Below are 13,457 nucleotides of genomic sequence, written 5' to 3' on the forward strand. Positions count from 1 at the left end.
GGCTGCGGTGGTGCCCTGGAGACGCCCCCTAGCTGGCAGTGATGGCTACGTGTCCTGTCCGCAGTGTCACAAGCCTATCACGTCGTATAATCTAAACAGACACGTAAGAATGGTTCACTCCAATATGGAACACGCCACTTGTCCTGTGTGTTGTAAGGAGTTCAAGAATAAGTACTCTCTTGCAACACATATGCACAGGCAACACGCAGAGGCACACAACCCACCCCCAGCCCCCACCCACCCCAGAACTTCCTGTTAGACCCTCCAGCCCATTATAAATAGGTGACTAACCGCCCCTCAGTCCACAGCCCCAGCCAGATCCGAGTGTCAGGTCTTCACCACCACCACCATCGCCGCCAACGCGTGCAGTGTTTCAGACGTGTTGGAGGAAAAGTTTAGGTTCATATTTTGTTGTTTATCTTTTTTATTAGTTATTTATGAATTTATTTCGTTTTGTTGTTTTATTATGGTTATTAGTTACAGAATGACGTCTCTATTTATTTACTCATTTTATTTGTTTTTACTGTTTGTCTATTTAACGTTAATTACAAAATGATAACTGTTTCTGTATTTATTTATTTTAATGTTTGTGTTATTAATATTATTATTATCGCTGGCCCGTATGACTCTCTCTCTCTCTCTCTCTCCTCTCTCTCTCTCTCTCTCTCTCTCTCTCTCTCTCTCTCCTCTCTCTCTCTCTCTCTCTCTCTCTCTCTCTCTCCAAAGACGAATCACGTGCCCCTCCAAACATGTCTGAAACACGTCGCGGGACCACCAAGCCATCCTGAAGGTGTCTGTCTGGCTGTGCCGTTTTGAGCCGTGACATGTCCAGCGCCTCCACACACACACAAACCAATAGTCGATTTTCCGCCGCCGCCAAGCTTAATAAATCTGCTCTGTGATCCACGCCGAGATTATGTACTCTCTCTCTCTCTCTCTCTCTCTTCTCTCTCTCTCTCTCTCTCTCTCTCTCTCTCTCTCTCTCTCTCTCTCTCTCTCTCTCTGGAATTTTTTATTTTCTTTCTTATCTCTCTCTCTCTGGAATTTTTTATTTTCTTTCTTATCTCTCTCTCTCTCTCTCTCTCTCTCTCTCTCTCTCTCTCTCTCTCTCTCTCTCTCTCTCTCTCTCTCTCTCTCTCTCTCTCTCTCTCTCTCTCTCTCTCTCTCTCTCTCTCTCTCTCTCTTTACCCGTAAGCCAGAAACTCAATGCAGAATTTTATAAAGTTTTCTTTCCCTCCCATATTCTAAACCAGCCACTTAGTAATCCCACACAGATCCATATGAGAATTTTATACTTTACAATATCTCATCCTCTCTTCCCCCCCATTATATATATTACCCCCCTCCCCTCCTACCGTGAAGGTCCGTTAAAGTTTATATATGAAGGTTTGTAAGGTTCTGCAATCTCTGTGATGTATAATTAATTCTTTTAGTTTCTTATGGTTTTGATTTGTCTCCTAATAATTTTGTAATCTTATTTTGCAACGTGTTATGATAAGCTATTCGAACTCATAGACCTTTATACATACATACATATGCTCTCTGATGCTATACAAAGATTTCCATGCCTTATTTTTATTATTATTATTATTATTATTATTATTATTATTATTATTATTATTATTATTATCATTATTGTTGTGGTACCATATTTTATTATCTCAGCTCCATACCCACACCCCGTCGATTTCTCATAAAGGTTAATTCGACAAAGTTACGATAGGTTTTTTGTATTAGTTCTTGGCTCACCTGCGCGTATTTATTTATTAGGAAGGTTAATGAAGGGGGTATAGTTCCCTTCTACTCTGGGGCAGGATGGAAAGTATGAAGAAAATATATTTATACTTCTTTTTGTCAGTTTTTGTCTGTGATTTCTTTCTGTGGTTATTTCTCTCTCTCTCTCTCTCTCTCTCTCCTCTCTCCTCTCTCTCCTCTCTCTCCTCTCTCCTCTCTCTCTCTCTCTCTCTCTCTCTCTCTCTCTCTCTCTCTCTCTCTCTCTCTCTCTCTGCAAGGAAAGAAGAAAATAACAAAAAACAGCACAATTCCTGTCCTTCTAGACCTGTTAAAATGTGTGTATGTATGTATGTATGTATGTATGTATGTATGTGTGTATAGGAATTCTGTATGTACGCGTGTCATTTATAGGCTTTGTTCTCAGTAGGCGATTTTAGCAGCATGACTATGACAACACAAGTCTTCAGGGGGTCTCCAGAAATGTTTCAGTGATGGCAGCACACACACACACACAAACACTTCAGGAAACACCACAACTCAACTCGTATATATTAGAAGGGAGGAGTGGAGACTTTCTGGAACTAAAGATACACAATATAATAAATCTATATACCAGGCCAGCAATCCTACACGGGGCGGCCCACACACACACACACATCATTCACACTCTTAGCCTCGTCAGCCTCCAGTGAAAATAAATAGATAAATTAAATGTTGATATATGAAAGGAATAACAAGTTTTAAGTCACTAGGAGTAGTTTTCTATCACACATAACAAATATATGTGAATTTCTCTCTCTCTCTCTCTCTCTCTCTCTCTCTCTCTCTCTCTCTCTCTCTCTCTCTCTCTCTCTCTCTCTCTCTCTCTCTCTCTCTCTCTCTCTCTCTCTCTCTCTCTCTAGGTCAACTGCTTATTACTTTCTGTAAACAAGGCCTATATGTATGTGTGTGTGTGTGTGTGTATCCCTCCAAAAATTGTTTCTCACTCCTTTTTTTTCCTTTACTGTTCATTTAAATTTTTCGTTCTGATGCTTAGAAAGAGCGAATGTTTTTATCTCCTGCTATGTATTATGGACAATTGTTGGAGCAGAAGTGATAATAAAGATAAGTATTGCCTGGTCATGGGCGATATATTGTACATAAAGACAGAAGGTGTTACTCATTCCTTCCCTCCACCTTACACGCCCCTGAACTCACAAACACTGCAGCATCTTGCCTCAACCTTTTCTAACCTGCTACAAGATGCTATGGGCATTTTCAGAGTGTTTTTTGTGATTGTACTAATAGTTTAACAAGTATTCAGTATCATAAATGGCAAAAAACACTGTGAAAACTCAATTAATCATCTCTGTGGCCTTTAAAAACACTTGAGATGAGAGAACAGTGATCTTGAATGCTGGTAATGGTCTTGTGCCCTCAGGCTGTTACTGTGACTTGCCTTGTTAGGGATGCAAAGTTTATCCGCATCGTTTCCTTTATATTGTATCTATAGAACCAAACCTGTCACAAAATGCTGGGTGGTTATTTTGATCTGTCTTATTAGGAATGCTGAGTTTGTCATCATTAATCTGTTTTTTGATAATATTGCATCTATGGAACCAAAACTTACTCAGCTAAGTGATTATTGAAACTGTTCCCTTACATTGATCTCTCTTATTGTGAATGCTAAGTTTATCATCATTGTTTTCTGCTATATATGTAGAACTAAAATTGCCATGAAAAAGCTGGGTACTTATTGAAATTGTTCCCTCATATTGATCTCTCAGCCATGTTAAGTTTGTCATCTTTGTTTGTTAATAATACTGCATCTATAACTCCATGACAAGTTGTAAAGCATATGGTTATTGAAACTGTTCCCTCATACTTTCTTCATATAAAATTAAGCTAACAAGACGAGAAAGAAGAACGAAGAAGCATCATAGGAGAGTAGCAAGAAGATACAAGAGAAAAAATAAGACACAGGAGAGAACAGAGATTAAAGAAGTGGGAGAGACAAGAGAAGAGGAGAATAAAGAAATGAGAAGAAAAAACAAGACAAGAAAACAGAAATGAGAGGAAACAAGGAAGGACAAACAACATAGAAGTAAGTAAAGAGAGGACAGTAAACACTCATTTCCCTCATATTTAATCCCGTCTCATTAGGGATGTTGGATTTACTATTATCGGTCTTCATGATACACCCATTCAAACTTCATCCATATCACAGTGGCCACCCACTATAGTCACTAATACACACACCTCATCCTCCTCCTAGCTCTATTCCTTTGTCATCTTTTAACATCTAATTATAAAGCAATTATTCCATTCTTGCTTTTTCGTTTAGCACTAATGATAAGTAAATGAAATGAGGGAGGGAGGAACAATAACCACAAGAGAGAGAGACTTGTTTTTCATTCAGAAATAATGATAATTTGGGACATAGTACAGTGGTCCGCAACACTGTCCCTTCCCACCAGGAGCTGACAGGACAGAGTGTAAATGATGTGTATGTATGTTTGTGTGTGTGTGTAGTGCCTTGTCTGGGCTGCCCTGTGTGGGGACTACCAGCCTGTTATAGAGATAGACAGACAGACAATCATATTTAACTGAAAAGAAGAGTAACACAGGCTAACAGTAAAACAAAATCTGAAAAAGGGAGAAATTTATTTACTGCAGACACTTGTAGTGAACTGAACCAAACAGCAGATTAAGAGAATAAGCTTTTTACATCCCATGACATGTATGGAAAGACCTACCAGCTAGTGGGTTTTCTCAGTCAACTGTTATATATAATCACAGGATCCATCTTCACACACACACACACACACACACACACACACATACTTACACACAAATAAACACAGTAAATCCTCAAAAACCACAGAGACACAAATATTGCATCTCACAAGCAGGCTTAAATCTATTCCCTACCCAATCCCCTCCCTCCCTCCCCCCTCCCGGTGAAGATATCATCCTACGCCTGCACCTCCTCCTCCTCCTCCTCCTGTAGGGATTAGCTGGTGTAGATGACAAACTGCTGGTCATCTGGTGAGGGCATTTCTACTTGGACATACTGCTGAGTTGAGTTGTAGTCGGTTTCATACTGTGGAGTGCTACTGGTGGCTGCTCTCATGTTGTTCCTGCAATGGGGAAGTTTTTTGTTAGGGGATGGGATTAACAAAGGGAGGGGAAGGAAAGGGAAGGGAGGGAGAGATCAATACAGGCTGTGCTAGTCACAGAGTTGGTCTTGTACAGAGATGGATACATCAAAGAGTGAGGTATCTATACAGGTAGTGTGTTGGAATGGAATGTACATGGATAGATGGAAACACAGAAAGAGACTGAAAGAGAGGGGGAGGGGGATCTATATAGGAAATGTGTTGGAATGTACATATACTGATTGAGACACATAGGACAGAGATAGACTGAAATAGAGGGGGAAGAGGGATCTATGCAGGTTGTGTGTTAGAATATGCAGGTTATGTGTTGGGTATTGTACAGAGAGATGTAGTATGCTGGAATACAGTGTTATACAGTATTGGGTCTTGTATACAGATAAACAGACAGACAGATATAAGAGAGCTTTAATTTAAGAAGAAAGGCTAACTACTTTTAGAAAGCTCTAATACAAAATTATCTTCATTTCACGGATGTTTTCATAAACTTTATAATACTTAACTGAGAATTCAGCAAAGTAGGGAATGAAAAGTTTGAACAAAAAGAACAATACATTTACTGAAGCAATATGAAAGAGACAGAGAGACAAAAATAAAGTGAAAGCTGAATATTTACTGAAGTGATTTGAAAGAGACAAAGAGAGGAGAGAAAATGAAACTGAACTAAGGGCCACACCAAGCCAAGACTCACTTTGCCTTGGCGTGTGTCAGAATGTGTGACTTGAGGTTGGTGCTCTGGGCAAACTTCTTGTTGCAGCCATCGAAGGGACACACGTAGGGCCGGTCACCTGTGTGGATGCGAACGTGGGTGCGCAGATTGAAGTCCAGAGAGAACCGCTTCCCACACCCCTCAAACGTACACTGCAGGAGGAGGAGGAGGAGGCGTCAGTATGTGTATGTGTGCGTGTGTTGTCTCTGCATTGTAATGTTTCGGCAACTACACTTAATACACACAAGAAAGGTCAGTAACACTGCCTGTCATACCTGGAAGGGCTTCTCTCCGGTGTGTACCAGCTGGTGTCTCTTGAGTTTGGAGGACTCCACGAAGGCCTTGCCACACTCTGCACACACGTGGACGCGTGGGCCGTGTGTGTGTAAGTGTTTCCTCATGGCGGAGTTGTCACGGAACATTTTATTGCAGCCCTGGAAGATAGGAGATTTGTTAGTGTTGGGACTGAGAAAGTTGCTAATAGAATCAAGAATTTTATTGATGAATATACTTAATTTTCATGAGTTCCCTTTTAAAATGTGTTCTAGTGAGAAACAGAGGTGGGGGGTGGAATTGAAAGATAGAGGAGGGAGAGAATAGGGAGAGAGAGCCATCATTCTACCAAACAAGTCAAATTTTCACACATTTTTCTTAAGGCTGCCAAATTTGAGTACCTTATATTTACTCTAAAAATTTGCATATCACTTTCATCTGTAATACTTAATAGATTGGCCCATGCAAACCTCTTAATTCTCTTTCCTTACTATATAACCAAATCATCTCAACTTTTCCCCACTAATTACACTCACTCCACTCCAAGCATCAGTAATACACAGACAGACACCCTTACCTTGTGTGGACAGGCTATGGTGCGCGCTATATCATCACTGCTGGCTTTCTTGGGCTTAATCTTGGCGAACTCTGCAAGCTGCTTGGGGTCGGAGAGGTCCACACCGGGGATGCCTGCCAGCTTCTTGTTGGAACCCGTCATATACTCAGTGTAGTCTGGGTCTGGCTCAGGGTTACTCAGCTCATCTGGAAAGCACCATTCATTACCTACTGTTATTATTATTGTTGTTGCTATTATCATTTGTTATTGTTTTCCCTTGTCTGGCTCAGCAAACTGTTCCACCAGCAACTGACGGGGATAAGACTGTGAATGACTTATGTGTGGTGTGCTTTGTCTGGTCATATATAGAAAGAGATAGACAGATAGATTATTATCATCATCATCATCATTTATCACTTGAAACTAGATAGACAGTTTATCATCATCATCATTTATCACTTGAGACTAAGTATATCAACATTATTTACAACTTAAAACTACAACTATAACACCTTTCATTCACCTAAAATACTTAATCTAACAATAACTTATACATATATTTCTATGGTAATTTAGGACTTTTTTTGTATATAGACTATTCATCTGACCATTATTTATATTCTTATATCAATTCATGTTTATTTTAACCTTTAATTTAAACAATTACATTCATTTGGCCTTCATATGTATTTTAATAGAAATTTAGGGTTTTTTCCATTAGTGATACGTCTATCTGGCTACAATATATATGGCTTTCTCACATTCATTAGCTAAGTGATGCAGGGGAGGCGAGGCAGGTGGGGCGGCATGCGGCTGGCAGGGTCAAGGTCACCCACTGATTCATTCATTCACTGCACTCAACCATTCACTCGCTTGTTCATTCATTCACAGATTCACAACGCACTACTCCACAACGCACTACATCACTCCCTCATTTCATCAATGCTCCCTGTACAAATCATGATTCAGGGTTCTGTGTGTGAATTCTTATTAATTTTCTCTATCTTCCTACATTCATTGATACTTTAATCAGAAATATTCGTTCTATGAATTCCCCAAACCAGCACATTATACAAATCAAACCAAAAATAAATAGCGACTAATATAGAAGTAATCGTCAAAATTAACAACGTTCTTGGTCATTAAAACTAAAATATAAGCCAGAAAATGTCATTAAAATATTTCAACTTCGTCCCTAAACTTCAAAATGGCCGCCAGCAGCTTGCATCATTCCCATCCATTTATGCTTTCCTTCCTTCCTGGCGCATTCCTCAATTAAACGACCATGACTCAGCGATGATGCACGATGGCTAGAATGCCTGATAACCCCCTTGATATACTAACGCAAGTGTATTGAGTGAAAAACTGCGAAATACTGTCCATGAGCCAGCTTGGTAACACAGGGGTCATGGGGGGGCTCAGGAATCTAAGGGTGTCTTCACCTAGCAAAATGCCTCTAACTAATTAACTAAACCCCTTGTTCGATCACCACACGGGTAGGAAGGAAGGTCATTATGGCAGGCGTGACCTAGCGAGGGTCAAGGGTTCATGGGAGGCACAAAAATGGGTGCAAGTTGGAAAAAGGCAAGAGCGACGAAGGAGCTGCGTCTAGTCATGGCGGTCGGCAGCCATTGCTCGCCTTCCGCCATACTTCGAGGCCATATTTAACATGGCTGCGCCCAGGCCTTCATGGCGGACACCAAACAAAAACAAACACAGACTCCCGCAGAATGGAAAACAAGGCCCCACGGACACGCACAGACAAGGGAAACCACACAAAACAGCCACCAAACGGAGACATATCGATCACGCGTCCCCAGTCCACCTTGCCTTGTCCTGTCCCCTTCCCTACCAAGCCCTGAGTGACACCAAGCCTCACAGGGCACAGAGCGACACCCTGACACTGGCACTCACCTTCGTCGACGCCTGAAGACCACATGGTGACGGAGAACTCGCCCTCCAGCGTCTTAATCTGCACCTGCTTCTGTTCCCATTTCTGTCCCAGGGAGGTGGTCGCTGTGAAGTCCTCTATCACCTCACGTCTTCTCTTCTGCCCCTTTTTCTGCCGCTTGGAAGGGCCTGGGGACGACTCAACGCACACATCATTCTCAACGGGCACTGGAATTTCATATGGGATCTCCTGCTCGCCCACAACCTCCTCCTGTGTCTGGAAAATGATCTCCTCTCGGCCGGGCTCGGGTAGTTGCTGGAGGGAGATGATCGGCTCCCCCTCGTAGGTCTCTATCGCATCCACGGGCATGTCCACCGGGATGGCCTCGATCTCCACCTCCTGGATCTCCGGCTGCACCTCCACCTCCGTCACGAAATCAGAGGACGACATGGCAGCGGGAAGGAAGGGATACAGTAGGAGAAAAAGAGAGGGAGAGAGAGAGCGAGATCACACCGCCACCTCCTCCTCTCCCACAGACTCCCCGTCCCTCTCTCCCTCCCTCTCCCTCGCCACTCAGCCATCCGCCGCCACTTGTGTTCTGTTATTATTTTATTTTTTACGTCATAACCGCTGTACTCTACAAAGTTCTATCTTCATAAGTACCTTTCTAATATATTCTTGCGCATATCTAGTCTATTTAACGAGTACCTGACAGCTTCGTTTTAAGAGGAGATAATATTATAGATATCCATAACTTGGTACCTCAGTCTGCCTCACTTCCTCACTGCCACCACCATCATAATATTCACCTTTTTCATTCCTAACTTACAGCATTATGTCAATACCTCCCCACATCAAAACATGCCTGTCAAATCCCCATTACTTTTCTCGTATTCAAAATTTCTTATGGTGTGTTGTATTGCGAGAAATCAATGCTAACTTAATACTTTCTTGGTATCGTGGACTGACTAGCGCATGGCGTCACATTTCCTTATCAAGTGTTGCTACCAAAAATATTTTATCTTATTATTTTTCATAATATGTCTTTTACTGCATACTTACAAAGGGTGTATGGAGTATTTTAAAGACTACGGGTAGTGTATGGTTGGTTTTCGAAGATGAGGAGGCTGTGGTTATGTGTATTCCATTGTTATTTAGTACTGTACTGGTAGAATAATGAGTAAAGCTTTACGTCTCTTGCTATCGCTGTTATTATTCACTACTGCTGCTGCTTTTATGATTACTCTTGCTGTGTGGATATGGTGCAATAGAAACAGTGGTGGTGACACATATATAACTTTATTTCAGTAAAGCATTAACTATTTGAAAGGGATTTGATTATCTTGTTACTGTTTTTACTACTGCTATTATTTCAATAAGAAAGAGCATATTCTAGTAGGCCTTCTGTTACTACTGCTACTACTACTATTACTATTACTACTACGACTACTACTACTAGCCCAATGAAATAGCATTGCAGTGAACTTAATATCAGCACCTATTACTCTTACAACTATGGCAAGACTATGCTAGGCTAGTATCTACGTTTATCTGGGAAGTTTATAAAAGATATCAATAATAACTGCATTGAAGAGAAAACGAGATATTGTTAAGAATTCAGAAGCTATTATGTGAAGACCAACAAACTTTTTGCATTCTTTTTCTCACGCTCTTTAATTTCAAACAGTGATGCATTTATAGAACCTTATTATTCACTCTACTACAACAGCATTACTCGTAGTCTTAGATAATTACTACACAGCTGCACTATCAGATACGAGAGGGAAATTTATATTAATTTTATGTAACACTGTGTGCATTAAGAAACGTTATGCTCTCTCTCCACAACTATTTTAAAGGCCACAGAAAGGACTGGCGGGGTTCTCAAGACTGTATCTCCGGTTAATAATGCAGAAATCATGTTAACACGTCACTAGAACCAAGCTACAGTTTAAAGTTTAAAGTTTAGTTTAAAACTATAGTTTTAAATGAGAGGAGGAGGGAGCTATTAGTTACTGAGCTTGTATAGGATGACTCATAGATGCTTGTTGAGTGCAGTAGTGTTAGAAAATTTTGAGTTACCGTATAAAAATTATTGGTATGAGTTACTGGTGAGAGAGAAGACACGTATATGTTTGTAAAGTGAAACATCTAGCTGTAGTATAATATAAGGAAAACAAGGTACTTGACTCTAGGGTGACTATATAATGTTTGAGAAGATAGCTCGAGATAACATAATCGGATTAATTAATTCACAGGCACGAATGTTAAGTGACACACACACACACACACACACACACACACACACACACACACACACACACACATTGGGGAACATTCTGATACACATCATGAAAAAACATACAATATTACACCGGAAAATTTATAAAAGAAACAAAAGAAGAAATTTAATTGAGTCAGTCCTTTGAGTCAGTGGAAAAGGAACAATTGGCAACTCTACCACGTGTCAGGAGAGCAAAGAGAGAAGAGAGAGATAGAGAAAGAGAAAGAAAGAGAAGGACGGAGAGAGAGAGAGGCAGAGAGATAGTCGCTTTTAGGTCACTGTGGCGTTCACGTCAGTTGCAGCTCTCTCTCTCTCTCTCTCTCTCCCTCTACTCCCCATCAACGCCCTCCCAAAGAAGCCTAGTATGTGAATCAAACCTCCATACTCAACACAGTGTAGCGGTGAAGTGAGAAATTATCATACAGAGACCTGGAAGAGAGAGAGATAGAGAGAAACTGATGTGACGAGGGGGAAAAAAAAAGAAGGGAAGAAAAAATGTTAATGTTTTGGCATTTACCTTGAAGTGTGTGGAATCTGTGAGGTGAACACTGCCTTGGTTAAGTTACAGGTAAGGTGACTGATTGGTTTGCAGGTGTTTTGAGGTGTTAGTGGCCAGACTTAATAAGTTTTTTTACTCTTCAGTGACTCAACTAATGCAGGTAGAGATTAATTAACAGGTATTCGCCAGGTATATCTAAACCACCTTCATGCCTCAATCAGTTTATTAATGCCTTGCTTTTATGTATTAGTTATGTGTGTACGTGTGTTTGTCTATTCAGGTATGTTAGATTGGTGTCGGTACAGCTGAGAGACTTGTGTGTGAGTGTTGGTATGAAAAAAAATGGAAAGTAGAGACTGAGGAAAGACGAAAGTTGAGGAGAAGGAGGATAGTGAAAGTGTACACTCTCTCTCTCTCTCTCTCTCTCTCTCTCTCTCTCTCTCTCTCTCTCTCTCTCTCTGAATAATGCGCAGACACTTGTTTATAGTTTATGGTGATGCAACACACACACACACACACACACACGCACGCACGCACCATAACTTAAGAGACACAAGCATATCAGTGTACATTTCAAGTCTTGTATATAACACACACACACACACACTGATACATATTCTGACTTCCAACCTGAGAAAACACCTTGTCATATCAGAACAAGAAAGGTGTGTATGTGAAGGGAGGGGAGGGTGAGGAAACACAAGCGCAATATCCTTTCAGTCTTCTTAGTAGTTTACGTGTGTGTGTGTGTGTGTGTGTGTGTGTGTGTGTGTGTGTGTGTGTGTGTGTGTGTGTGTGTGTGTGTGTGTGTGTGTGTGTGTAATGTAATATACAAGACTTGAAATGTACACTGATATGCTTTTGCCTCTTAAGTTATCGTGTGTGTGTGTGTGTGTGTGTGTGTGTGTGTGTGTGTGTGCACAAGACGTGGTGTAGCAGTGAGAGATAAAGCTTAGGCCAGTAGTGGGCGTGAGTGGCAGTGTTCCCAGTCGCCTGTTGTGTTAGTGGAGGGGAGAGTGTAGACAGAGTGAGTGCAGAGTGACCTGGAGTGTTAAGAGCAAGGTGTATTGGTGTGTGTTGCTGTGTACAAGGCCAGTACTCAGAAACGCTTTGCTGTCTCACCACGACTATTTTCAAAGGTCACAGAGATGATTAGCCGTGTTCTTAAGGCTGTTTTTCTGGTTATTAATGTAGAAATCTTGGTAATCTGCCGCTAGAACCATAAGAACACCTTTAAAGCCGTGTGTAACCTGAGCCTTTTGAATGTTGTTGAGGTACGGCGCAGAGGTGTTTCAGAATATAGTCATAATACTGAAGGGGAGGAAATCACAATAAGATTATGTATGACATTCCTAAAACATCCTTCTTAACTATCCTGCCATCCTGTCTTCCTCTCTCCTACATCCCTCAATCCTTTCCCCATATAACTACATACTCCATCTTACAATATTTTTTTTCCTGGTGTTTCGTATCTTACAAAATATTACATACTTTACTACTTTACGTGGTTTAAGAATATGTGATTGTAGTGTAAAAGTAACTGTAATGAATTCAGACTGGTTGAGGTGAGGTAAGGTCTGTGTGTGTGTGTGTGTGTGTGTGTTGCTCCCCACACCCACTAGACAACCTTGGAGTAACGGTGTGTGTGTGTGTGTGTGTGTGTGTGTGTGCTGTATTTTGTGTCATGTATGTATGTTTGTAAAATTACGTATATATCTGAATACTGACATGTTTAATTATCAAATGACTACCACCACCACCCCCACCACCACTACTACTACTACTACTACTATCACCACCACCACCACCACTGCTACTACTAGAGGCGAGAGAGAAAACACCACTTACAAATACCACCATCTACTGCAGAAGGAGAGACAAGAGGACCGAGTCGAGAGAATGGATGAGGACAGGTTAAGGAGACTTGCGGTGCTGGTGCTTCTGTGTGGCGTGTTTCTCGTCACCTCATGGATTGAAGACATCACCTACACCATGCAGGAGACGAGAACTGCTGCTGAAAAGGTGTGTATGTATGTATGTGTGTGTGTGTGTGTGTGTGTGTGTGTGTGTGTGTATCAGTCTGCCAGTTATGCTTTCTGAAGTCTTTGTGCCTGTTCCCGATACACACACACACACACACGCACACACATCTCCTGTTCCTCCTTATAAACACGTCTCCTCCTTCCTCCTCCTCTTCTTCATCACCATCATATCAGTACAAGTAACGTTAAATGTTATGATCAAGTTAAGATACGTTAGACTTAATTACTCTGCATAATAAAGACTCATTTGTTCATTAATTTATATGTGTATTTATTTATTGATTGATTATTTTCTTCAGATGACCGGGAAGAAG

At 41.0% G+C, this 13,457-nt stretch overlaps 2 protein-coding genes across 5 annotated transcripts in view; one reads left to right on the plus strand and one right to left on the minus strand.

Annotated features, from left to right (window-relative positions):
- Positions 1-4,360: 4,360 nt before the first annotated feature.
- Positions 4,361-8,868, minus strand: LOC135094391 (transcriptional repressor protein YY1-like). 2 transcript variants are annotated; one of them, XM_063994441.1, is made up of 5 exons: positions 8,342-8,868; positions 6,449-6,633; positions 5,874-6,032; positions 5,581-5,750; positions 4,361-4,853 (listed from the first exon to the last, which is right to left on the minus strand). In XM_063994441.1, the coding sequence occupies exons 1-5, from the start codon at positions 8,766-8,768 to the stop codon at positions 4,727-4,729; spliced, it is 1,068 nt and encodes a 355-aa protein (XP_063850511.1). In that variant the 5' UTR covers positions 8,769-8,868; the 3' UTR covers positions 4,361-4,726. The 2 variants fall into 2 exon arrangements, with proteins under 2 accessions (XP_063850511.1, XP_063850510.1); XM_063994440.1 differs by having other exon boundaries at positions 6,449-6,654; positions 8,342-8,860.
- A 1,947-nt stretch (positions 8,869-10,815) lies between these two features.
- LOC135094392 (uncharacterized) overlaps positions 10,816-13,457 on the plus strand; it is a 4,658-nt gene continuing 2,016 nt past the window's right edge. The window contains exons 1-3 of one of the 3 annotated variants that reach the window (XM_063994443.1): positions 10,816-11,170; positions 12,925-13,123; positions 13,443-13,457. The exon at positions 13,443-13,457 is cut by the window's right edge and continues 163 nt beyond it. In XM_063994443.1, coding sequence (XP_063850513.1) covers positions 13,001-13,123; positions 13,443-13,457 — 138 coding nt within the window. In that variant the 5' untranslated portion in view covers positions 10,816-11,170; positions 12,925-13,000. Of the gene's footprint in view, positions 11,171-11,983; positions 12,129-12,924; positions 13,124-13,442 lie in introns of those variants that run through there. The other 2 variants (XM_063994442.1, XM_063994444.1) reach the window with 2 other exon arrangements.

This window comes from Scylla paramamosain, chromosome 45 (assembly GCF_035594125.1).
Source record: "Scylla paramamosain isolate STU-SP2022 chromosome 45, ASM3559412v1, whole genome shotgun sequence".
In the NCBI taxonomy this organism is placed as follows: Eukaryota; Metazoa; Arthropoda; class Malacostraca; order Decapoda; family Portunidae; genus Scylla; species Scylla paramamosain.

Bases quoted from the DNA above. Each gene is read 5' to 3' on its own strand.
- LOC135094391 (XM_063994440.1), bottom strand. From the start codon at position 8,768: ATGTCGTCCTCTGATTTCGTGACGGAGGTGGAGGTGCAGCCGGAGATC. The intron at 6,655-8,341 runs GTGAGTGCCAGT...TAATAACAGTAG, and splicing joins GTCTTCAGGCGTCGACGAAG to GTAATGAATGGTGCTTTCCA. The intron at 6,033-6,448 runs GTAAGGGTGTCT...CCTATCTTCCAG, and splicing joins CCATAGCCTGTCCACACAAG to GGCTGCAATAAAATGTTCCG.